This window comes from Rhinopithecus roxellana, chromosome 4, assembly GCF_007565055.1.
Source record: "Rhinopithecus roxellana isolate Shanxi Qingling chromosome 4, ASM756505v1, whole genome shotgun sequence".
NCBI classification, from domain to species: Eukaryota; Metazoa; Chordata; class Mammalia; order Primates; family Cercopithecidae; genus Rhinopithecus; species Rhinopithecus roxellana.
This window is the reverse complement of record NC_044552.1, coordinates 47432550-47458551: the sequence shown is the minus strand read 5'-3', so window position 1 is coordinate 47458551 and position 26002 is coordinate 47432550. Positions and strand designations below refer to the sequence as shown.

Sequence of the window (26002 nt, the reverse complement as noted above, 5' to 3'; positions counted from 1 at the left end):
CTCCTACGCTCAAGCAATGTACCCACTTTGGCTTCCCTAAGTCCTGGGATTACAGGCATGGGCCACTGCACGCGGCCAATTTTTTATTTCAATTTTTCTGTATTTTCTAATTTTTTGCCATGCTTTTGCTTCTATAACAATAAAAGATAATTTTAAAATTCAGAAATGAAAGAAACGTGTCTTACAGTTGTATAAGGAAAATATCCACAAATTCCATACCTGTATTTATGAATGATGGCATTAAATAATTTTCCATCTCTCCAGCAGGTAGTGAAATTTTCACACCGAATTCCAGCATAACCCTCTGTTGCCTGCTGTGTCCAGAGTAGCAATCTCTCTTTTGCAGACATATCCTCTGACTCTCCAGTAACATGGATATCAGATATCTAGATATAACAGAAAGTGTTAAACCTTTAGAAAGGAAGGAAGCTAACTCAGATTAAGAACCTACTATGTCCCAAGCACTTTCCAAATGTAAGATTAGGATAATAACAATTCCCGCTTTATGAGATTGTTAAGAGATGTGAATGAGATAACATGTGTATCGCACTTAAGAGAATGCCCCACATGTAGAAAGTTATCAAACCATTAGCTATTCTATATAATTATTTTTATTTAGCCCTCATATCTCTCCCTTACAAATTTTCCCCATTTTACATATAGGAAATAAATAAATTTTCTCCATTTTACATATAGGAAATCTGAGTTTCAAAGAGGTTAACAACAGATTGAAAAAGTCAGATTGAACTCATTTGTGTCCAATTTAAAAGCATTTATTCTCTTTTTATTAAACCAAAACTCTACAGTATTGAAAATATTACATTCTTCTTTCCGAATCAGATTTGTTAAAACAACTTAAGAAGACACTTTTCCAAGTTCAATTGGATCAGAAGTTAAACCTATAAATTACTCTACACTACCACCTGCAGAGCAGAATTTGATCCAACAGGTATTCTGTGTAAAGAACAATGAAAGTAGTATTCTCTCCTATTAACCATATTATATAATAATTTGGCCAGAAGTCTCTAATGTTCTCATGAGTCCTTGCTCGGCTTGCTCAACCTGAAACCTTTATCAACTGATTTTTTCTCCTGTATTTTGTTTTCATGAAGTTTTCTAAAAGTCTCTTCCACCGAATAATGATAAAACAGGCCACCAGTTTCCCAAGAAACCTCTTTGGAAATTTTTTACATTCTCCCAAGGGCACCTCTTTGATAAAGGTCCTACTTAATCTGCTGATAATTATATTAAGGCACAAAGTGACTTTACCAGGGGTCACACAGTAATTCCAAAGCTGAGATTAACACCACCAACAACTGTTCCCTCAATCAGTGCAAGACGCAAAGCCAAGGGATCAACAACATGGGCGGCACGCCAGAATCAGGATGATCAAGTCAGAGATGGGAAGCAAGACATAGGAAGAACAAATCATTCTGTAACAGGGAAAATATCACTAGACTAGAGTCACGAGACAGGCTTCTAGACCTGGTTCCTAGTCCCATAGGTTTGAATAATTCATTTCATGTTTGAGAGTCAACTTCCTTATCTATAAAATGAGGAGGAAGCAGAAGCAGATAACGTTTAGGACCCTGTTCAGTCTAAAGTTTTACTAACAGACTATATACACAACACAGAAGTCAGAGGTACTACAGGCAGAGTCAAGCAACTGAAAGTAGAGAATTAAAAAAAAAAAAAAAAACTCCAAGGAAAACCTGTTACATGTGGCAGTGCCAGGCTCAAACAGGAAGCCCTTTATTCTTCCCAGCTGCCACAGAGCCAGAGGCACAGCCAAGCCAGGGACCCGGGGCAGGAAGGCTGTGGCAGTGAAAGCCCTTGCCAGGCCTGGCAGCCCCTGACAACTTCACTTGTTGGAAATGACGGGGGGCCTCACACACTCTTTCTCCAGTGTTCAGCAGAGGCTGCCATGCCCCATGGAGCTTCACTCTCAGTCATAGTCTGAGACACTCTGCTTGACAAATGGCCAGGATTTAAAAGTGGAACAAATAGTCTCAATTTTAATAATCTTTGCCAGGGATCCATGCCAATCTCCACAGCATGGAAAAGAACTCTGTACATAAACACATCATATAGTATATATAGAAGAAATTTCTTTTTTTTTAATGTGAAAAAAAAACAGCGTAAAATTTACCAATGTTCTTTGGCCCAAGTTCCAACGATATTCTGGTCAAAAATTATGCTACAGTACTTTTCCAGCACATTCCAAGAGTTTAAGTCCCATGTTCACCATTTTACATGCTCAAGTTACTTAACTGCTTTAAGCCCATTCCCTTACTTGTAAAATAATGATGATCATACTGTGTTGTGAGAATCAACAACATTAGCACAGTGTAATGCCTGGCCCATAGTCAGTACATGCTCAAAATAGGTGAGCTATGTTACTATTGTAGTTATTGTTATTCTTTTTGAAAAAGGGAGAAGTAAAACCTTGACATTATTATTATTATTACTATTATTGTTATTATTATTTTTGAGATGGAGTTTCACTCTTGTTGGCCAGGCTAGAGTGCAATGGCACGATCTCGGCTCACCGCAACCTCCACCTCCCAGGTTCAAGCAATTTCTCCTGCCTCAGACTCCCAAGTAGCTGGGATTACAGGCATGCACCACCATGCCCGGCTAATTTTGTATTTTTAGTAGAGATGAGGTTTCTCCATGTTGAGGCTGGTCTCGAACTCCTGACCTCAGGTGATCCACCTGCCTTGGCCTCCCAAAGTACTGGGATTACAGGCGTGAACTTTACTATTTTCTTAACTCTCTTCCCATAAAGAGGAATAAAAGAATAAGTTTTTAAAATTTGCTGCCTTAAACCAATTAAAATCTATGATCACAAGTGTTCAGAGAAGCTAATCTAGGAAACGGTGAATGAAAAAGTTGAGGCCAGGCGCGGTGGCTCACGCCTGTAATCCCAACACATAGGGAGGCCAAGATGAGAGGATCACTTGAGCCTAGGTGTTCAAAACCAGGCTAAGCAACATAGTAAGACCCCATCTCTATTAAAAAAAAAAAAAAAAAAAAAAATTTGCCTGGCATAATAGCATGTGTTCACAGTCCCAGCTACTAGGGAGGCTGAGGCAGAACGCTCAAGTCTAGGAGGTCGAGGCTGTAGTGAGCCATGATCACGCCACTGCACTCCAGCCTGGATGACAGAGTGAGGCCCTTAAAAACAAAAACAAAAAAACAAGAAAGAAAAGAAAAGAAAAAGTTGAGCCCCTTGGTCTCTATAACCCTTTAAAAATTGTAAAATCAACTGTTTTGGGGAACCCTTACAATTCAAGAGCCACCTAGATAGTATGTATAATGAGAGATAGAAAAGGTAGATAGCTGGGGTTGTGTGGGACTGTTTTCTGCTAATTCCATGCCAGTCAGTTACAAAAGTATTACCTGTTAACTAGGGAAGTCAGTAAAGTTCAACTACAAGGTACTAGCTTAATAGGTTCAAGTGCTACACAGTAGTTTTACCAGAGGAAGGATGTTAAAGGAGTTTAGAGGTCTGAAAATGGTCTACATGTCAAGAGAAAATTATGTATTCTTACTAAATAAGTTTCTAATAGATGAATTTCAGATTGTTACAAATACAATTTCATACTGTTATATATACACACAATTAAAAATCTATAATTTTAAAGTGCATAATCATAAGTATATTCATATAATTTTACAATGCATATTCAAACATTATGAACCAAGCTTTAAAATATCAAAGATTAAACCAAGTCCCGACTCCACTAGGCCCACAAGCAGGGCAGGTGAATTCTAACTCCTCCACTTTCAGCTTTTCCTGCTATTTCCAATAAACTGAACATCATCCTCTTATAGCAATTTAAGGCATTTTTAAAAATACTATTACCATTAGCCACTAATATATCACACTTTTCATGATACTATGCAACCAAAATTAAAAAGTTAAATGCTAAAAATTGTTTAAGTCTTCAGTTGTCATTCATAATCCCTGATCTGAAAACTGTGTGTTCAACAGAACAGCCTGAATCTTCCACCAATGACAGGTTAATGGTGGTTTCACATTTGGGTCAGATTCTAGAAAGTAATCAAGCTACCTGCCTTCAAAATCTGGAGGCAATGTAGTGATAATCAGAGAGGGTTCAATTCATGCTGCCTGTGTTTCAATTTTAATTCCAACAGTTAATGAAATGAATGACCCAGACTACTCACATAATCTCCTAAAATCCATTTTCTTTATCTTTTTTTCTTTTTTTTTTTTTTTTTTTTTTTTTTTTTGAGATGGAGTCTTACTCTGTCACCCAGCATGGACTGCAGTGGTGCCATCTTGGCTCACTGCAACCTCCACCTCCCAGGTTCAAGTGATTCTCCTGTCTCAGCCTCCCAAGTAGCTGGGACTACAGGTGTGTGCTACCATATCCAGCAATTTTTGTATTTTTTGTAGAGACAGGGTTGCACCATGTTGTCCAGGCTGGTCTTGAACTCCTGACCTCCGGTGATTCACCCATCTTGGCCTCCCAAACTGCTGGGATTACAGGCGTGAGCCACTGTGCTTGGTCTCACTTTCTTCATCTTTAAAACTTAAATAGGCCGGGCGCGGTGGCTCAAGCCTGTAATCCCAGCACTTTGGGAGGCCAAGACGGGCGGATCACAAGGTCAGGAGATCGAGACCATCCTGGCTAACACAGTGAAACCCTGTCTCTACTAAAAAATACAAAAAAACTAGCCGGGCGCGGTGGAGGGCGCCTGTAGTCCCAGCTACTCGGGAGGCTGAGGCAGGAGAATGGTGTGAACCCGGGAGGCGGAGCTTGCAGTGAGCCGAGATCCGGCCACTGCACTCCAGCCTGGGCGACAGAGCAAGACTCCGTCTCAAAAAAAAAAAAAAGAAAAAAAACTTAAATAATAACGACAATCTATCAAAAATAGAAATCAAGAAAGCAATCCCATTAACAATAGCTTAAAAAAAGACCTAGTAATAAATTTAACCAAGGAGATAAAAGACCTTTATACTGAAAACACTGATGAAAGAAATTAAAGAAGTCATGAATAAATGGAAAGATATCCCATGTTCATTCATGAATGTGAAGAATTAACACTGTTAAAATGTCCATACTAGCCAAAGCCATCTATAGATTCAATGCAATCCCTATCAAAATTCTCATGACATTTTGCATAGAAATAGAAGAAACAATCCTTCCATTTGAATAGAACCACAAAAGACCCCAAGGAGTCAAAGCGATCTTGAACAAAATGAACAAACCTGGAAGCATCATACTCTACCTGACTTCAAAATATACTACAAACCTATAGTAATGAAAACATCATGGTACTGACATGAAAACAGACAGACCAGTGGAACAACAGAGAGCCCAGAAACAAACCACACATTTATGGTCAATTGATATTTGACAAAGATGCCAATAACACACAATGGAGAAAGAACAGTCTCTTCAATAAATGATGTCTGAAAAACTGCATATCCACATGAAGAAGAATGATATTAGACCCTTATCTCACACCATATACAAAAATCAATGCAAACTGGATTAAAAACTTACATGTAAGACCTAATATTATAAAGCTACTAAAGAAAACATAAGGAAAAGTTTCTTGACTTTGGACAGGACAATGATTTTTTAGATATGACTCCAAAAGCACAAGTAAAAAAAGCAAACATAGAAAAATGAGATTACGGCAAACTAAAAACCTTCTGCACAGCCGAAGAAACAATAAACAAAGAGACAAACTGCAGAACGGGAGAAAGTATGTGCAAACCATTCATCCTATAATGAGTTAATATCCAAAATATATAAGGAACTAAAACAACTCAGTAATAAGAAAACAAAAAACTTAGCCGGATGTGGTGGCTCATGCCTGTAATCCCAGCACTTTGGGAGGCCAAAGCAGGCAGATCACGAGGTCAGGAGATCGAGACCATCCTGGCCAACATGGTGAAACTCCATCTCTACTAAAATACAAAAAATTAGCTGGGCGTGGTGGCACGGGCCTGTAGTCCCAGCTACTTGGGAGGCTGAGGCAGGGGAATCACTTGAACCCAGGAGGCGGAGATTGCAGTGAGCTGAGATTGCACCACTGCACTCCAGCCTGGCAAGAGAGCAATGCTCCATCTCAAAATAAGTAAATAAATAAATAAAAATTTAAAAAACTCAATTTAAAATAAACACAGGATATCATAATAGACATTTTCTCAAAAGAAGGCATGCAAATGGCCCACCAGGTATATGAAAAAAATGATCAACATCACTAAGCATCAAAGAAATGCAAATTAAAATCACATGGAGATATCACCTCACACCTGTTAGAATGGCTAGTCTCAGGGAAAAAAAAAAAAGGAAGATAACAAGTGGTTTTTTGTTGGTTTTTGTTTGTGTTTTTGTTTTTGAGACAGAGTCTCACTCTGTTGCCCAGGCGGGAGTGCAGTGGGGCAATCTCAGCTCACTGCAATCTCCACCTCCTGGGTTCAAGCAATTCTCCTGCCTCAGCCTCCCAAGTAACTGGCACTACAGGCACCCACCACCACGCCTGGCTAATTTTTTTGTAGTTTTAGTAAAGATGGGGTTTTGCCATATTGGACAGACTGGTCTTGAACTCCTGACCTCAGGTGATCCACCCGCCTCAGCCACCCAAAGTGCTGGGATTACACGCGTGAGCCACTGCACCTAGGTGATATCAAGTGTTGAGAATGTGGAGAATAGGGAACTTCTGCACTGTTGGTAGGAATGTAAGTTAGTAAAACCATTATGGAAAACAGTATAGAGGTACCCAAAAACTTAAAAATAGAACTACCATATAATTCAGCAATCTCATTACTGGGTATATATCTAAGGGAAATCTACATATCAAAGATATACATGCACTTCCATGTATAATGCAGCATTATTCACAATGGCCAAGATAAGGAATCAGTCTAGGTGTCCATCAACTGAAGAATGAATTTAAAAAATGTGATATATACAAACAAAAGAGTACTGTTCAGCCTTAAAAAAAAAAAAAAAAAAGGAGGAAATGTAGTCATTAACAACAACATGGATGAACCTGGAGGGAATGTTAAGCAAAATAAATCAGGCACATAAAGACAAATATTGAATGATTTCACTTATACGTGGAATCTAAAAAAGTTGAACTCACAGAAGTGAGGAGACTAGAATGGTGGTTACCAGAGGCTGCGGTGGTTGGGGTGGGAGTGATTGGGGTGATATCAGTCAATGGATGCAAAATTTCAGTTAAGAGGAATAAGTTCCTCTTATACAACATAGTGACTACAGTTAGTAACAATGTACTGCATTCTTTAAAATTGCTAAAACAGTAGATTTTAAGTGTTTTCACCTCAAAAATGTAATTCTGAAGTAATGTATATGTTAATTACTTGAATTTCATGCGACGTTGTATATGATATATATAATTTTTGTCAATTTAAAAAAACTTAAATATAGTAACGTCCTCCTTTGGTGGTTCTAAAGATTAAATAAAAACAGTCATATCAAGTGCTTATCACAGCACCGCAGCATAGAAAATTCTACAAATGTTAGCTTCTCCCACCACAACTTATCTATCTATCGATTTTCTCCCACCAGTACTTATCCATCCATCCATCCATCCATCCATCCATCCATCCATCCATCCATCCATCCATCCATCCATCCATCCATCCATCTATCTGTCTGAGATGAAGTCTCACTCTTTTTGCCAGGCTGCAGTGCAGTGGCAAGATCACAGCTCACTGCAGCCTCCAACTCCTGGGCTCAACTGATTCTCCCACCTCAGCCTCCCAAACAGCTTGGACCACCAGCATGTGCCACTATGTCTGGCTAATTCTTTTAAATTTTGTGTAAGACAGGAGTTTCTTTTTGTTGTCCACAAAATCCCGGCTTCAAGTGATCCTCCCACATTGGCTTCCCAAAGTGTTGGGATTATAGGCACGAACCACGGCACCTGGCCCCACCACAATTTTATTACCTTCAGTAGTATTGCTTCTTAAAGCTTTTCACCAACAATCTGTCAGCCAGCACCAAAACAAACAAAATACTTTATACCAGAGTTCCTTTCAGAAACTTGAAGCCTTCATGCCTCACATCCTGGTCATTGCTGGCTACTGCTCAAATTCAAGTTCTTCCTGTCACTGAGCTTCTCCTGCCCATATTTGATCTGGGCTTCATCTCTCCTGACTCAGCTTGCTACCATTCCCAAACTTCCAAAAATATCTACCCCATGGTAAACAAAGTCTCACGTCTTCAATACCTTAAACTGCTTTTATCTTTTTACTGAACCCAAGTATCCCCCACTGCAATAACTAAAATTCAGCCAAGTCGCCCGACTCCACTAGGCCCACAGGTGGGGCAGGTGAATTCGGTGAATTCTAACTCCTCCAGTGATGCAAAACCAGTGGTTTTCAAATCATTATCTGTAAGCACAAAAAAAAATCATTTTTACATTGTAGGCCACTCTTACTCTCTGGCTCTCCTCCTTCCTCTCCTTAAACATGACGCTCGCATCCCCCAACGATGTGGCACCTGGCTGTGTGCCTGGACACCCAAACGCCATCTCCACGTAGCACCCACCATCAGTGCTTTCTTTGTCTCTTCATTTCAGCCAGTCATACACCTACATCCTGGATCTCACCATCTTGAACCGGAACTCGTCTACCTGAGGTATTTAACTTCAAAAAGCAGTTTCCTATTCTTCCAGCACTTTCCTTTGCTAACTCTAGCTAACCAATTATCTGGCTTCATTAACATCTCACATTCCTTGACATGCCCAATTTTCTTCCTATCTATGAACTGTAGAGGAAGAAAAGTAATTTTTTCCCCAACTCTCATAAATTCTTAATTGGAACAGACCCCTGTAACAAAAGATAGATTAACAAGAGAAAAACGAAGAGCAGTTGATTGATATATTTCATATATACTTGGGGGACAGGGTGGGCTGTGGGAGACCAGAAGATGCCACGTCAAAATAAAAGGGTGGTTGAGCTGAAGGCAATTAAGTAGCAGCAGATGCAGGAAAGCTCTCTGCTCTCCACTTGCATAAAAGCAGGACATAGATTTACAAAGACAAAAGGTATCCTGTCCCCCTCTACCACAGGGAAAAACATTAACCAATAAAGATAACTTTAGTCAGTTATGGGCCTGGAGATGGGACCAAAATTATCTATATGAACAAGCTTTACTAACTGGCCTTTGTCTGCCATTTCTTTCCCTTCCCACAAGTTGCTGCCCCCAGAGACACAGAAGTTTTCTTCTTTTGTCACGTCATTTCTCTAAAAATACACTGCCTTTTGTTGAAGATGCTATATAAAATGGAATTCAAAGCCGCCTCTGAGAACTGCTCATTCCCTGGGCTCTCCTATGTACGTATGAAACATACATGTTAATAAACTATCTTTCTCTTATCAATCTGTCTTTTGTTGTAGGCATCCATTCCAACTAACTTAAGAGGGTTGAAGAAAATTACTTTTCTTCCTCTACAGATGTTCCTTCTATCTTTACATCCTTCTGTTTGTCTTGTACTATATTATTTATCATTTCCACCACTTCCTTGCTAATATCCCTAAGTCCCTCACATCTTTGTCCTTACCATGCAACCACTCCACCACCAAACCTTAATCCTGATCAGTCCAGCTGCATGTCTTCTCTGCTTTCACCCTAAGCTATAAACTTCTACCAGAGAAAAGCACACCACCATGCAGACTCCTGCCACTACAAATTCCAGGTCTGTAACCTCAGCTAGGTACTCAAAGAAATGTGGCAATTCTTGGTGTCCTAACTGGCCAGCTCTTTCACCTCTCACAATATTGTTTCAATTCTTTACTATTTGGGTGAGTGTGGTGGCTCACACCTGTAATCCCAACACTTCGGGAGGCCAAGGCAAGAGGATCACTTGAGCCCAGGAGTTCAAGACCAGCCTGGGCAACATAGGAAGACTCTGTCTCTATTTAAAAAAAAAAAAAAAAAAATTAGCTGGGTACAGTGTCGCATGCTTGCGGTCCAAGCTTCCTCGAGCCCCTGAGGTGGGAGGATCACCTGGGCCCAGGAGGTCAAGGTTGCAGTGAATCATGATTATGCCACTGCACTCCAGCCTGGGTGACACTAAAACTCCATTTCCAAAAATAAATATTCTTCACTATTTGTCTACAACTACCTACCCTACCACCTCTACTTTTATGTTTTTACATTTAGCAAACAAATTTCATCTCCTCCTTTAGCCATGTAAGAACCCCCTTCTGTTCTGCTATCCACAAACTTTGCTCCCACATGATCTCCTTTTCTCTTGGAGTTTAAATCCTTTCACCTCCTACTTCCTATCAATCTCATTCTATCAATAATCTCCTCGCATGTGGGTCTCTCAGTATTTAAAATACCCAAGTCTCTTCCATCCTCAAATAAATAAAAATAATCTTCATGAACTCAATTCCCTCTTTACTTATCATCATCTGTCTCCCATTCTCTTCTTAGGAAAGCTACCTTAAAAAGTATTCTATATTTTCTTGTCTCTATTACCTTCACATCTCTACCTGTTTTGACTTGGCCTCTTTCTTACCATTCCACTAAAACTAAGTAAAGGTGACCAAAGTGAGGGAGTTCTTGTTCCTAACTCTGTTTTTCCAATAAAGAAGAAAATTAGATTGTTAACATAATAGAAGTGATGGGTAGGGGGATGCTGACTAGTTGAAAGATATTGTGTCAGATTATCTATCACCTCTTCCTTCACAGTCTCACTCATTCAGCAAACACTCATAAATGTCCACTTGTACCATTAATAGGCATTGGTTATACAACCATCTCATAGAGCTTACAGTCTAATGACAGAAACACACCATGGACAAGAGCTCAAGAGTTGTTTTCCCATCCTTCCATTTTCTAATCCTGATCTCGCTGAGGCGTCTGTCACTGGCAATCTTTCTTCTTTGGCTTCCATGACGTCACCCCTTCCAGGCTTTCCTCCGGCCTCTCTAACCATTCCTTCTCAGTCTTCATTAGAGGCTCCTCTGTTGCCCAACCTTTAACATTATTCCCAGGGCACAGGCCTCGGGCCTCTTTCCTCCACTCTCCTCACTCTCCCTAGATCATCTGTACCACAATGGCTTTAGCTGCCACCTCCACACAGTTGACTCCCACATCCCTACATCCCATCCCAAACCTTAACCCTAAACCCAACTCCCTATCATATACACTTCCATTGCAATAGTAAAACTAACCATAAATTGATGACTTAAATGAACCACTGTGATTAAGTACTTCATAAAAATTACCTCTTATAATCTTTACAATATACAATATTATTTTACAAATGACAAAGACATAAAGTAATAATATGACCTGCTCAAAGTTTACCCAAATTACTAACAGGTAGAAGTCAAATTTGAACTTGAATCTGTCTGGCTACAAAGCTAATACTCTTAATCACTGTGCTATATCTCACAGTCCCTTCAAACTCAATGTATTGAGAAATTAATTCCTCTTTTTCCTTCCTGTACTTCCTCCTGCATTCCTAGCTCAGAGAATGGCCCCACCATTTACCCAGTTGCCCCCAAATAAACGAAACTGCTGGGGTCATCCTTGATGCCTTTTCAACCTCTGTGCCCACATGCAATTGGTAACACAGTCCTACGCAGCCTCATCTCTCCTCCCTGCCCTCTAACACCCACCCCAAACATTCTTCGTGCTCCAGCCACAGTAAACTACTTCTAGTTCATCAATAAGAATGCATTTCTACAAGATACTATGCATTTATATGTACCACTCTTTATCCAGAGAAAGCCCTCACCAATTCCCATCCCATGCTACTCCTCCACTCATCCTTTTCCTTGAGGAAGCCCCAGCTGATTCTGCCTCAGGGGTCTGTGTAAGGGACCTGACTATCTTCTGTACTTTTAAAAGTACTCCACACATACTGGTATAATAGCAGTAACTCTTGTGTGTCATTATTGTCTGTTGTTAGATCTTCTACCCTCTAACATGTGAGCAGTATATCCTGAAAGATAATGTCTTATACGCCTTAGTATTGCAATGCCTACCTAGGGCAGTGCTTGGCACATTATAGATACTCAGTAAATATCCAATGAACAAACAACTTTATGATTGAGTTGGACACCTTGAGAATCTGCATTAATTCACTAAGGAGACCAGGATTCTCTTGGTCACTTCTGCTTTATCACATATTTCAAAGTCCCACTGGGGAGAAGAGGCTTTATTACCTATAGCGGACATGCAGCCCCCAACCAATCCACCCATAAAAATGTCACTAAACCAAATGGGTTTTCTTTGCTTATTATTTACAAAATACAAAACACACGTCTGACAACATTTTTCAAAAAACCTATTTTGGCACTGTGTAAAAACAACCAAAACCTAGTGTTTGTCCTACAAGTTCAAAGAGAGTGTAATGGGAGGTCAACACGCCTACATAAAACGTCTTATGTCATGAATCCAAGTGAACTCATTCTGGGCCTTGACAATCAAGAAGTCATCACTTCTATTTTACTTTTTCATGTGTTTGTTTTTGAGTCAGAGCCTCACTGTGCCACCCAGACTGGAGTGCCATGGCACCACCATGGCTCACTGCAGCCTTGATTTCCCAGGCTCAAGCAATTCTCCCACCTCAGCCTCCCAAAGCACTGGGATTACGGGCATGAGGCACCGTACCTGGCCTATTTTACCTTTTCACTTCACATAAGTAAGCTCAAAAACTGAAATAAAAATATTGAAAACTAAGCTCAGCCTAAAAAACATCACTACCAACAACCAAAAAACCCTCATACTCTTTCTTACATCTGCTTCTCTTTTTCCCTCATTACCTCTACTCTTACACACAACACTGATACTTTACCCCAAGTTTTCCCTTCTCCCTCTGGATAGAGCTGAGGCAACAGTCAATGACTGAAACACCAATAACGGGAACTAAAAGAAGAAGGTGCAGAGGATTGTGGTGAGAATCTGCAGGGAGGGAATTTGGACAGGCAAAGTTCAAACCAAAGAAGAAAGCTTGACCCCATTTCACATAGTTCCAACAGTGCTGTCACCAGACACATGCCTGCTCATGGTCAGTCAGGGATGTAAAACAACGTTAAGTTTTGTTTCACTGTGCCAGTGTGACCAAGTGTCTCATGGAGCATGGTCAAGCAATGTGAGCCACAGTCCCAAAAAACAGCTAAAAAACACAATAAATATGAGAGATCAAGCAGAATATTTTGCTCTGCAGTCTGGGAACCAAAGCAACCAGTACTGGAACTCTCAAAGCGTAAAAGGATGAGTAAACCCAACTTTTCTGAATCTTCCTTATGTTTGTTGGCTCATTCTACAAAACACTCAACTGCTAGTTTCTCATGCCCCTAAGGAAGATACTGAGTTAGTGCAAAAGTATTTGCAGTTCTTGGCAATTTATTCACATATGTAATAATATGAATATATTAACTGTTCTAAGATTGATTTTTGTAGGAAGAAGGGGGTCTTATATCTCCATTTTCTCTCTTCCCACTGTCAACTTGAATCAAGGCAACCATTATCTCTACTCTAGATTGTTACCACTAGTCTTCAATGTCAATACCAACAACGTGTTTTGAAACACAGTCGTGAAATACCTCGAATAATATTGGGCTTCTACCTTCTTCTGGTACTAAGCCTCCATGTCTGGATTAGTAACAGCTGCCTAACTAGTCTCGCTGTACCAAATATTATTATATTCTCATTCCCAAAACGGTGTGTTCTTTACTCTGCAGGTATGGTAATCCAAATTCAAACAATTCTCCTCTTCTCCTATATGATCAAATCATATTAATATCAAGCTATATGAACCATATGTTCCCTCTCTCCTACAGTAGTTTGTTCAATCTACTTCTCCCCTTGGAACAGTCTCCCCATAATCAGCGTGGCCTGGCACTTATCAGGTGCTCAATAACTATCTACTGAATAAATGCAGAGCAGGAACAAAGGAAGTATTAAAGACAGAAAAAGTATGAAAGATCAGAAACACACTTAGAAAACAGTTTCCTGTTTTCATTTTGTATGAATGAGTTTTAACCCTGCCATGTAAACTTTGTCATTTCAGAAAATTAAAAGGTTTCCAATTAACCTCACTTTCCGGTAACAGCAGAATACCCTTACCAATGCACAAAAGTGTCCAATGGGGAACACAGGCCTAGAGACCACTCAGTGAGAACCTAGGGTTGAGTAAGAAAGCTAAGCTTCACCTGAATCACTAATCTAAAAAAATTTCGTGAACTTGACATTGTATATAGCTTCAAAATGTCTTTTCAATAAAAGAAAACAAGCCAACATATCTCATCTTATAGCATACTGATTTCATTCACAGCTTATTACTAAATGACCCACTTACTGCTAAATGAATTGCAACAGCCTCACCCGTGTTAGTCAGCTGAATCTGTAAACGTGAAAGTCCTATGAGCAAAGTCAATGCCACCAGACAACTGGGCAACAGAAACACCCTATTTTTACAGATGCTGTCAAGGTTATGGCATGCACTGAGTACACAAGAACTGTCAACTCCAAAGTTGACTTGGATATTCCCCGAAAGCTTACTCACTTTTTTAAAAAGTATGTATTTTATTATTCCATACAAAGAAAATAATGCAATTTTTATTCTTAAACATTTTTAAATAACTACATAATTTACAGTGTTATCAAATTATCTAAATAATTCATGTCAATAGCAGAAAAAGCAACATCTCTGAAGTTAAGAAAACAGAGATAGTTAACTTAAAGGAAGTTATATAACGAAGATTAGGAAATCATGAGGATTCAAACTGAAGGAAAGCAGAGATATTTGGTGGATGCCCTCTTCTCATTACTGAACAAGCTGAGACTAAAAGAGGTGATGTCATGTGCCTAGGGTCTCACAGCATGCTAGTTGGAGACCTAGGATATGAACCCAGGTCTCCTAAATTCTGGCACAGCATTTATAAGAGGGGGGCATTTCTCCTTCATGTTTAGAAAAGAAATCTATCCTTACAAGTCAGACTAATTTTTCTTCTGTTTCAGTAGCCACAGTCATCCAGTTTCCTCTCAGTGCACCTACTGCCAGGAAAATGGCTGTACATAGATAGGTCACGAAAGGGAATCCCCTGGCTTTGCCTCACTCCTAAAGGCAGACCCTTTTCACTGGAGCTTCTCAATTTCTATATTGGCAAAGGAGCTGATACACAGAACACTACACATTTTCAGAGGAAGATACAGTCCTGGATCTCTCACATGAACTAGATGTCAGGGTCCATAAAAATTTTCCTCACTAGACCAGTTATACCTCCTTAATCAACAGCCCCCACTCAATCCCCCCACCACAGAGAGAAGACCAGATTTGCCTTTGGCATTATGTTCTCTTCCTCTCTGGTATCAGTTACTCTCAATAACGCCTTTGAAGTGTATCTGCACTAGTGAAGTGTAAATAACCAAAATGAGCTTCAAGAATTGGTTCCAGACCTAAGTAAACTAAAGAGCTTCTGCACAGCAAAAGAAACTGTCAACAGAATAAACAGATGACCTAATTTTAAAATGGAAAAAAAAACTTTGCAGACTATGCATCTGAAAAAGAACTAATATCCAGAATCTATAAGGACCTTAAACAAATCAACAAGGAAAAAACAAATGACACTTCTATTCATGTCCATTGCCCACGTTTTAATGATGTTGACACTTCTCAGAAGAAGTCATACAAATGGTCAAAAAGCATATGAAAAAATGCTCAATATCACTGATCATTAAAGAGATGCAAATCACAACCACAATGAGATACTATTTCACACCAGTCAGAATGGTCATTATTAAAAAGTCAAGGCCGAGTGGCTCATGCCTGTAATCCCAGCACTTAGGGAGGCCAAGGCAGGTGGATCACCTGAGGTCAGGGGTTCGAGAACAACCTGGCAAACATGGTGAAACCTCGTCTCTACTAAAAATACAAAAATTAGCCAGGTGTGGTGAATGCCCGTAATCCCAGCTACTCGGGAGGCTGAGGTAGAAGAATCCCTTGAAGAGCAGAGATCACGCCACTGAACTCTAGCCTGGGCAACAGAGTGAGACTCCATCTCAAAAAAGTAAAAATTAAAATTAAAAAAGTCAAAAAAATAACAAGATGTTGGTGTGGTTGCAGAGAAAAAGGGATGCTTATACACTGTTAGTGGAAATGCAAATAGTTCAGCCCCTGTGGAATGCAGTTTGGATATTTCTCAAAGGACTAAAAGCAAAACTATCATTCAACCCAGCAGTCCCATTACTGGGTATATAACCAAAGGAAAATAAATCGTTCTTCTAAAAAGACATATGCACTCGTATGTTTATCACAGCACTAGTCACAATAGCAAAGACATGGGAATCAACTTAGGTGTCTGTCAACAATGGACTGGATAAAGAAAATGTGGTACATACAGCCATACATAGAGTACTACATAGCCATAAAAAAAAAAAAGCAAAATCATGTCCTTTGCAAAAACATGGATGCAGCTGGAAGTCATTATACTAAGTGAATTAACACAGGAACAGAATACCAAAAACCACATGTTCTCACTTGTCAGTGACAGCTAAACACTGAGTATACACAGACACAGAGATGGGAATAATAAACACTGGGTATTCCAAAAGTGGGGATGGTAAGAGTGGGACAAGGGTTGAAAAACTACCTATCAAGTATTACATGACAGGATCATTGGAAGCTCTAACCTCAGGATTATGCAATATTTAACAAACCTGCACATGTACCCACTGAATCTTAAATATTTTTTTAAATGGTTCCTTCCAAGGGTATTTCCATTCCAACAAATTGACAGGGTTTTCATTGTTGTTTTTTCATTTTTCTTTTACTTTCATGCTACCTTGTCTAAGAAGGCTGACAAAGTTTTAAGCTAACTATGGAATTGGAAGAATACAGTCAGCACACTGTATGACACATAATAGATACTTAGTAAATATCTGCTAAAGAAATGAGAGGATGAATGGAGATGGGATCACAGAGGGAGGGGAAGGTGGCAGCCTATTCTGGTTATACAGAATGTTCTGTGTCTGAAGGAGAGAAAGATGTGCCCTGTTAAAAGTTTTGAAAACTTACAGAATTCTTTCTATTTACAGGATAGTCACAAAGCATTTTTTCTGTTCTCCAGAAACAGAAGACAAAAAGATATACGTTACAAAGCACTTTACAGTCTCCTAAGTCTTTTTCACGTATGTGACCTCGTTTAATCCTCAAAACAAGAAACCACCCCAATTTTAAGGATGGGAATAATAAGACCTGCGTTGATGTAAGCCTTCTGACTCAACCTCTTGTAAGTTCTCTTTCCCTGCTCTGCCAAGCTAAGTGACTCCCCACAACACTGCTGAGGGAGCTTTACCTATCCATGGACCACCTCCTACAGAAGCAGAAACTGACTTGTGGGACACACAGTGGATGTAGAAATGACAGTCAAATGTTCTTCTGTGCCAAACATAAATCCCTAATGATTTAGAGACTCAGATACGAAAACACTAGCAAATGAAAATTCAATCCTCTTATATGTTTCTATTAAAATAAAAATAAGGATTATATTCTATTTCAGAGAGTGTAGGTATTAGTAAGAATGAAAGCAGCAAGCCAGAGAAGGTGAAGCTCTGGATTCTTCTCCTACCTCATGAATTTCATTATTGCAAGAGTAAAAGCTTAACACTGGGAGGAAGATAGGTGCAAAGCTGTGGATGGCAGCGACTGGAATTCACTTCCTGTTCCCACTATTTTCTAGCCCTGTGACTTCTCTGGGCCTCAGTTTCTTCTTTTGTAAAATGAGTATAATAATAGAACCTTCTTGGTGTGAGAGACTAAGAGATACACACACACGGCTGAGAACAGTGCCTGTAAGAGGGTATTATATTTCTAAAACTCTTATTCACATCACTTGACACTATAGTCAAGCTAAAGCAAATTCCATATTGAATTTGTCAACACAGACAAATATTTCCAAGCCAAGATGTTTGTTTCCAAGGACAATTTCTTTAAAAATGTTTAAACTATTTTGGCAGAAACAAATGTAATCAACACATTTTTAGCATCTGCTTCCAAGTTAAAAAAAAAAAAAGGTGTGAAAATGCTTCACAAAATATTTTTAACTGTAAAGATGGCACAAACATTTTTAAAATTTTAACTGGTACAAACTGCCTATATAAGGGAGGGGTGAAATGGAGAACAAAAGTAATTAATAAGTTGATAAAGTCCAAGTGCTAATGCTCTAAATTGATAACTACTTTGAACAAATTCTCATTTACTTATCTAAACAGGGGGAAAAAATACCTTTTTCTGTAAAGCAAAGGATTCAAACTGTGTATGTCCTTCATTTAACTTAAAAGGCAGAGAAAGACATCATAATGCTGATAGGGACCCAAATTCTATGCAATTATTCTAAAACTATATTTTCACAAACTGGTTATGAAATCTAAATGACTAGAAATAGTCAAGAGAAATCAATATGAATGTTCATGTTTAAAGAAAGAGATAAAATGGTTCAGCAAGAAATGAGAGTCAATTATAGAATGAATGACCTTCATCTTCAAGATCTGTGGAGCAAGGCTAAACACATTCAGATTTTATCCTGGTCCTTGAATTCCAATCATAAATTTTATAGTCTAAACTTCATAAAAGAGTTGGTGAAAGAAAAAATAATGAATAAATATATTTCAGGTAGGTTGAACATAATTCCTCTCACATTCTGAGATGGTTCTTAATTTTTTTCAAAGTTTTTTAAATACAAAAGCCAATGTAATAAAAATATTCAACTCTTCATTATTCAGAGACTGACAATATATTGTGTACAACAGCCACACTCATTTCTTAACCTTGTCTCTTTGGTTTTTTTACTTTAGGCCACTGCACTACTCATTAGCAATTCACCAAAGGATGGAAAGGAACAGAAACGCAGTTCAATTTTCATTACTTAATAGAGCCACCACATGTTTTGCTGAGAAGTTAAACTTACACTGATCATCATCCCAGATGACTAATTCTCAGGTGATTAACTTCAGAGTCATGGTCCCTGTCATTTGTTATGAACAAACAATGAGATATAATGCACAAGGAAAAGAGCTACGTTTTACTTATCTCAGGGTGCCTAGTTTGGGTTCAAAAGGCATACACTTATATACATGAATTCACAGAAATTTAAAACTGGAAGAGATGTATGTAGAAAAAGGAGGGTAAATTGCATCAGGTAAGAGTTCAGCCTGGCAGACAATTTTGGGTCAGATCAAAGCTGTACCACTCATTGTTAAGTGAGTTGAGTAAGCTACTTAACTTTCCTAAGACTCAGTTTCCTCATCTGTAAAGATGGAGCTCATAACAGAACACTTCTGAGACTTGCTCTGAAGATTAATGTAGTTGTGGAGTGCTTCGAATATAGCAGGACTCAACAAATAGCATTATTATTAGCAGTAGGATCATGATCTAGTCCAGTACGCTCCTTTTATAGAAAATAAAACTGAGACTTAGAGAAATAAAGAAGACTGCCTAAGTCATGCAGCTCTCTGGTGGCAACGCCTGACTAGAAGAACTTCGATCTTCTGCCTGCCAGGCCATAATCCACATTGCTTATCAGAAAACCTACATTAAGAAGAAAATGAGATGGCAAACGCTAAGCTAAGGTGATGCTGGTTCTCTAAATCTGGTGTGTTTTTAAAAACACATAAGCAGGTGCCTAAAACATATATAATACTGTCTCATGACAGAAGATATTCTGATTAAATTAAATCTCAAGCAAGGTGTTTTTCAATAAGCAATCTAGAGGATTCTTCTGCAGGGACCCTGGGGCCAGGCTTTAAGAAGTACTGCTGTAGAATAACAAGAGTAAAAAGGTCCCTATCCAACATCCTGACCCTTAGAATCACCTACAGAGCACCCACCCTTATCTATTACATTAGAATAACTGCAGGTGACATCCAGGCATCTATCTTTTTTGAAATATCTTCAGATGACTCTTACATGTATATGGTCAGGTTAGAGAACCCACAGTCTATTGATGATGAAAACAACGATCTTTGCTAATTATCAACTTAACAAAACTGGGAAGAGGTGGGATTTGTGAAACTAAAGAAAAAATAATGTTTTCTGGAAAGAGCTCCAAGACAAAGGCAGGAAACCTTGTCACAAGGTACAAGGTGAGTCTTGGACAAACAGAAGATCCTTGAAAAAGGTACAAACACTGAGCTCATTACTCCTTGTCTCCCAAAACGATCTACCTTCTGCCACCTGTTTATAACATATCCTTCACAGATGACACTATTAACATCAATTCCTGCTCTAACTTTTTAGCAATCTCCCTTAAATTTCATTGACAAGCAAAACAAGTGGGATGTCGTGCCATAATTTAACTCAGGTAATCTTATTTACCATATTGCCTTAAGGATTTATTTAACCTCTTTGAGTTTCCATTTTTTCATTCTGTATATGAGGCATAGTCTATTTGGCCTATTTCATACAGTTGTTGGGATGATCAAATGACACAATGTGTCTGAAACCATTTTTCCAATTCCAAAGCAGTATACAAATCTAAGATACTCCTTTTTTACCTACTTATCCTAATAAAGATATAACATGTTGATAACATTTATATGCAGCAGGAAGAGCTGGATGAGTGGCCTCCACAGAGTCCCTTGAGCCAGGAAGACCACTCTAGGTCAGCGTGTCATTGCAACGACTCAAAGGGGAGGTAGACTGAGAATGATGAATGTCACAGGACTAGGGGAGATCAAGTCAGGTTAAGATAAGTTCAAAAAATTGTGCACTATTCTATTTAGAAGTTAACTTGAAAGTTGAGTCCAACCCTACATGCAACTCAGAGCAAAAACTGATCACATAGGGAAGCTATGAAAAAGAACAAACAAAAGGAATGTTGGTTACTCGGCCATTTCCGGGATGAAATGCCAATGAAGCGGCTGGAAGCTCCCATTTGCTTCCAGCAATCTCACTAATTCTCCAGTGAAAAATGTAGAATCCCATGCAAGATAAAGAGTTATGTGGAAGTTTCCAACCAAAGATAAAGAGACAGAGTCAAACAACTCCAAGGTAACAGGAAGAATGTCCTCAGAGGAATAGCTAAACTGTTGATTTTGACTCTGTGTGTGCCACAGAATAAACAAATAGTCTTTATCTGAACTACAGGGACATGAGACATCGAACCCTTCAGAAAAAATAATGACTATCCATCCAGCTTTGACCAAGATGTCAGGCTTTATATACATTGCATCACAGTTATTTCACAAATCTGATTGGTCAGTTTATGACTTATTTCCACATATATTTTCCATTGAAGGAAAGGCTAATATACCACTAAGGAAACAGATTATAAAAATTTCCATTAATGCAAAAATGTACAGCTTACTTGAAGCCAAATTATGCAAGAAAACAGTTGGAAAACATGTGAAATTAAACCAACTGCTTATATTCATAAACATGTAGCAGTCAAACAGTTTTCTTTTGCACTGGCCTTTATGCCAGAGCTACATAGATAATGACACAGACTGAATGTTTTCTTTTTAAAATGTAACCACTGTAAAATACAAACAGAACTGATGACATAATATTGGCAAGGTGTAGCAGAGTATATAAACAGGGCACTTTCAGGAGAACTCAGCCACCAAGGTCAGTGATGATGGCGTACACTAACCCTCATAAAACCTCATTCTACCCTTATGCAGATGATCTCTGCTCATTGATACAATGACCTTGCCAAGAATGATTAACATCACAAATACTCTTTATGTTCACATGTTTTATTAAAAGATAAAGTTAGGAATAGCTTAAAGAAAAAGCCATCAACTCCTCAGTAGTAACATGTAGAGGTTATTTGGATAATACATTTCTTAAGCAATTAAATAAATACCTATCTAATTATACTTTAAAGACAAGTAAAAACCCCAGAAAAGTAACTTCTCTAAAGCTAAATATCAGTGTTAGGAATAAAGATCTAAACTTCCTGGCAGTCTGTGTCATTTTCAAATTCCTATGGCATGCTACCCTAACAATTTCTGATTTTAGACTGGGGCTGGGGAATAACATAAAGGAAGAGAAAAGATGTGCCCTGACCCTCAAAACATAAGCACAGAATTGACAGCAATTATGTGAATGTTTCTGCACATGAAAATCAACAAAGAACCAGAATCTGGCTTTCCAAACTTATGAATCAGCAAGTCAGTATTGACTGATAATTTTATAGTCCTATTATTTGTTACAAAGCTATTGTCTTCTCATGACTATTCTCTAATTGAGCTTTTACCTACAGTCCAACTAAGTTTCCACAGGCTATTCCACAGGCAAAGTCAAGAATCATGAACTAGAAAAATTCGAAAGATATGCACTCTCTTACTGTAGTGCTTTTTAAAGTCTTCCACCAATAATGAAAATGTACAGGATTTTTAGATTAAAGTGGGATCAAAGAATGTGCACAGCATAAAAATAAAATCATAATAATCAAACCTGAGGCCACAAATAAAACGCAATGAAACTCTATGGCTTTTACATGCACTAATATGAAAATAACTTTATAAAAGACAAATTAGATGTGAGTCTGATAGACCACCTGAAATACTTATTTACTTGAACTCAGACTCCACATTTCACTTACCTCATTTCCATCTGTGTCCTTAGAAACAGAGGACACACTAGTATAAAGGGAACAGCATCTCTTTTTTTTAAACTGAAAATGCTGCGTTGCATGAGGGCAAAATCTCTCAGTGTTTTGCTTTTCTTGTATACTGCTATAACTTTTTGATGGGTCTTCAGCAAACCCACTTTTTTTGAGAGATCTTTCTATACTCAAGGGAACGGAGCTTAAGCTGGCTGCCTTTCGAAAAGAAAAAACATCAGTTTTTTCCTGGAATGTTATTTCGCTTGTGTTGACATCATCTAAATGTTTCTTCCTCTTTGCGCAATATGGAGTGCTGTCTTTTTCTGAAATCCTTTCATCCAGTTCACTAACTTTTACTTCTGTTTCACTGTCTTCAGCAGGAGAAGTGTTCACATGGTCAGACCAACTGCTTACAGCACTCCGCAGAAGTTTCTGTTTAACACTGTCAGCTACAACTTCTGTCTTCTTTTGCTGAATACCATCTCCCAGGGCAGAGTGTAGGGTAACAGATTCCTGCTGTACCAGTCCCCTGGATAAAGGAGCTGGCTGTTCTTTTGAAGGCTGACTGCTGCTCTTCTTCTTGTCTTCATTTTCATTGTTTGCCTCAACTGACTCTTTGTCACCTCCAGTTTTCTTGATTGGTTTTCTTCTGAAGTATTTTCTTCCAGGAGAGTATTTTTCAGGGTTCAAAGGAGTTTTGGCAGGATCTACATATTGTTCTTCCTTCTCAGCTCTTACGCATCCACAGACATTCCCCATTTGATTTGTAGGAGATCACAGCTCCACAATTTCACTCATTTCAAAATCCAGAGCTTACTTAGATCCTCTCCATTAAGTCTGAAAATTCCACTCTGACGTCTGTTCCACACAGACTTCATGACCATCCTTTTCAGTCTGAGGCCATTTTGCTTATGAGAAAGGCACACACAAGAAATGCTGTGGCATCCTGCCCAGCCGGTCCCTGTGTCTCATTAGACACTGTGGCTTATTTCTGGCCACCAATCCTCTTAGACAAACATTACTGTTCACTGTCAAATTACAACACTGATGAGCTCGCAAGGCAAACCCTTAGCTTCACTGTATGAGAAGACTATGACTGTTTTTAACTTTCAGTTTTCTGAAATGCAGATACACTAACGAAGTTTGCACTTAACCTTTGAGACTACTAGTGGTTCAACGAATGAGAGCAAACAGAAAGCAAATACCAGTCAGGAGAGATTTGGGAAAGTGCCCTTCAAATTTAGTTTCAAAGTGCCTTTCAAATTGAACTTCAGAGACTCTCTACCCTCTACTACATAATTTTTTTTTTCTTAAGAAATACCAACTAATTTTGGTACTTGCACACAAAGAAACAAACCAAAAGCTCAAAAATCTCTGTAAATTATATTAAGACTCTTATTCAAAACAAGTCATAAAAAATAAGATGATTCAATAGCTAGCAGGAGAGATAAGTGGTAAATGCTTAGAATTCTATAATAAAATTGTTTCTAAAAAATCAATCTTTTAAAATAGTTCATAATACTTTTCAAATAATATAAATTTCCAAGCCATCACTTTATCTAATTATTAGGACTTTAATGTGAGCAAATAGATAAATTATGTAATTTAAAGCATGAAACATTTAGCAAAAGGAAATATATGTGCTCTCTCTCTCTCTATATATATATATGCAGTTAAACTTTATATGTAACTTTTATAATTATACCCTAGTTAAATATTATACAGTTTTTATGAGGGACTTGCTGGAAAAATAATGAGTCAGTATGAAACTTGATTTCCAAGGTGTGTATATTTCTAACACTTAGTCATAGATATGGTAAAAAAAAAAAAAAAAAAAAATAGAATGGCATGAAATGGATTTACACGTAAGCAGAAATCATTTCACTCTTAAAAACATTAGTAATTGCCTTTCACTAGGTAGTCTTAAAAGATGGAACTCATTACAGTTTACTAAGTAAGAATATTCAATTAGTCAAGTTAGCAATGATACTGCAGATGTCTGTCAATAACAGATCCTGCATTGTAAAATTTTCCTTATTCATTTAAAAACACTCTCCAGTAGCAAAAACTGAATATCCCAGAAGACAAGCTGGTAAAAATAAGGTCTCAGATTTTTTTTGTTTTTAACTTGATTTTAAATGTATTCAAAGGCAATGAGTGGTACCTTATTCAAGAGAATATAAATGTACAATGGCTGGTACTTGTACTAACATGATGGAAAGGCAACCAGTGATCTGCACTCCCCCAATCCTTCCCTCCATCTCCACTGATGAAGTTTAGATATCTGTCCCCTCCAAATCTCATGTTGAAAATGTGACTCCCAATGTTGGAGCTGGGCCTAGTAGGGGGTGTCTGGGTCATGGAGGCACCTCCCTCATGAACGGCTTTGTGCCATCCCCACAGTAATGAGCTCTTACCCACTTAAGAGTTAGTTGTTTGAGGCCAGCAATAGTACTTCATGCCTGTAATCCCAGCCCTTTGGGAGGCCGAGGCAGGTGGATCACTTGAGGTCAGGAGTTCAAAGCCAGCCTGGCCAACATGGTAAAACCCTGCCTCTAATAAAAATACAAAAATTAGCCAGACATGGTGATGCATGCCTGTAATCCCAGCTACTTGGGAGGCTGAGGCAGGAGAACACTTGAACCCAGGAAGTGGAGGTTGCAGTGAGCTAAGATTGTGCCACTGACTGCACTCCAGCCTGAGTAAGACAGTGAGACTGCATCTCAAAAAAAAAAAAAAAAAAAAAAGAGTTAGTTGTTTGAAAAAGCCTGGTACCTCCTACCCCTCCTCCTCCTTCTCTCTCTCTCTCTTACCATGAGACAATCCTGCTTCACCCTTTTCTTCCACCATGACTAAAAAATTTCCTGAGACCTTATCAGAAGCAGATGCCAGGACCATGTCTCTTATACAGCCTGCAGAACTGTGATGATTCAAATAAAGCTTTTTTCTGTTCTTTATAAACTACTCAGCCTCAGGTATGCCTTTACAGCAACACAAAATGAACTAATACACCTGCCAAACTCAGCAGCTGTCCATTTCTAGGCCATATACACTGCTACCTCTCCCAGAAATAGCCCAACTTAGTCTGCCTGGTTACTGGCATTCATCTTTCAAAGCCTATCTCTAATATCTGTGAAAATGTCCCATATTCTCTAAAACCATCCCGATCCCACTACAACGCTCCTTTCCCATACATTTCTATTTTCATTTATATCATCAATAATATTCATTACCTTATGTTATAGCTAATTTCATGTACACTCTCCCAATAAACAGAACAATATACTTCATTATCTTAGTATCTCTGGATCTAGCATGTGGTGGCTAATGATATAGGATTACTGTAATGATAATGCTTACCTTCAGAAAGTCTGACTGAAAAACAGATTCCATTTATGATGCTACAACAAATATTGTTAA

At 38.5% G+C, this 26002-nt stretch overlaps 1 protein-coding gene across 15 annotated transcripts in view; it reads right to left on the bottom strand.

Moving 5' to 3' along the window:
• The window catches only part of DST (dystonin), a 385237-nt gene that overhangs the window by 207469 nt on the left and 151766 nt on the right, over nucleotides 1-26002 (bottom strand). For 9 of the 15 annotated variants that reach the window (XM_030928380.1, XM_030928382.1, XM_030928385.1 and 6 more), the window contains exons 1-2: nucleotides 22580-23495; nucleotides 220-386 (exon numbers count right to left, since the gene is read on the bottom strand). In XM_030928380.1, the coding sequence (XP_030784240.1) occupies nucleotides 220-386; nucleotides 22580-23341 (929 nt within the window). In that variant the 5' untranslated portion in view covers nucleotides 23342-23495. Of the gene's footprint in view, nucleotides 1-219; nucleotides 387-22579; nucleotides 23496-26002 lie in introns of those variants that run through there. The other 6 variants (XM_010387943.2, XM_030928393.1, XM_010387944.2 and 3 more) reach the window with 1 other exon arrangement.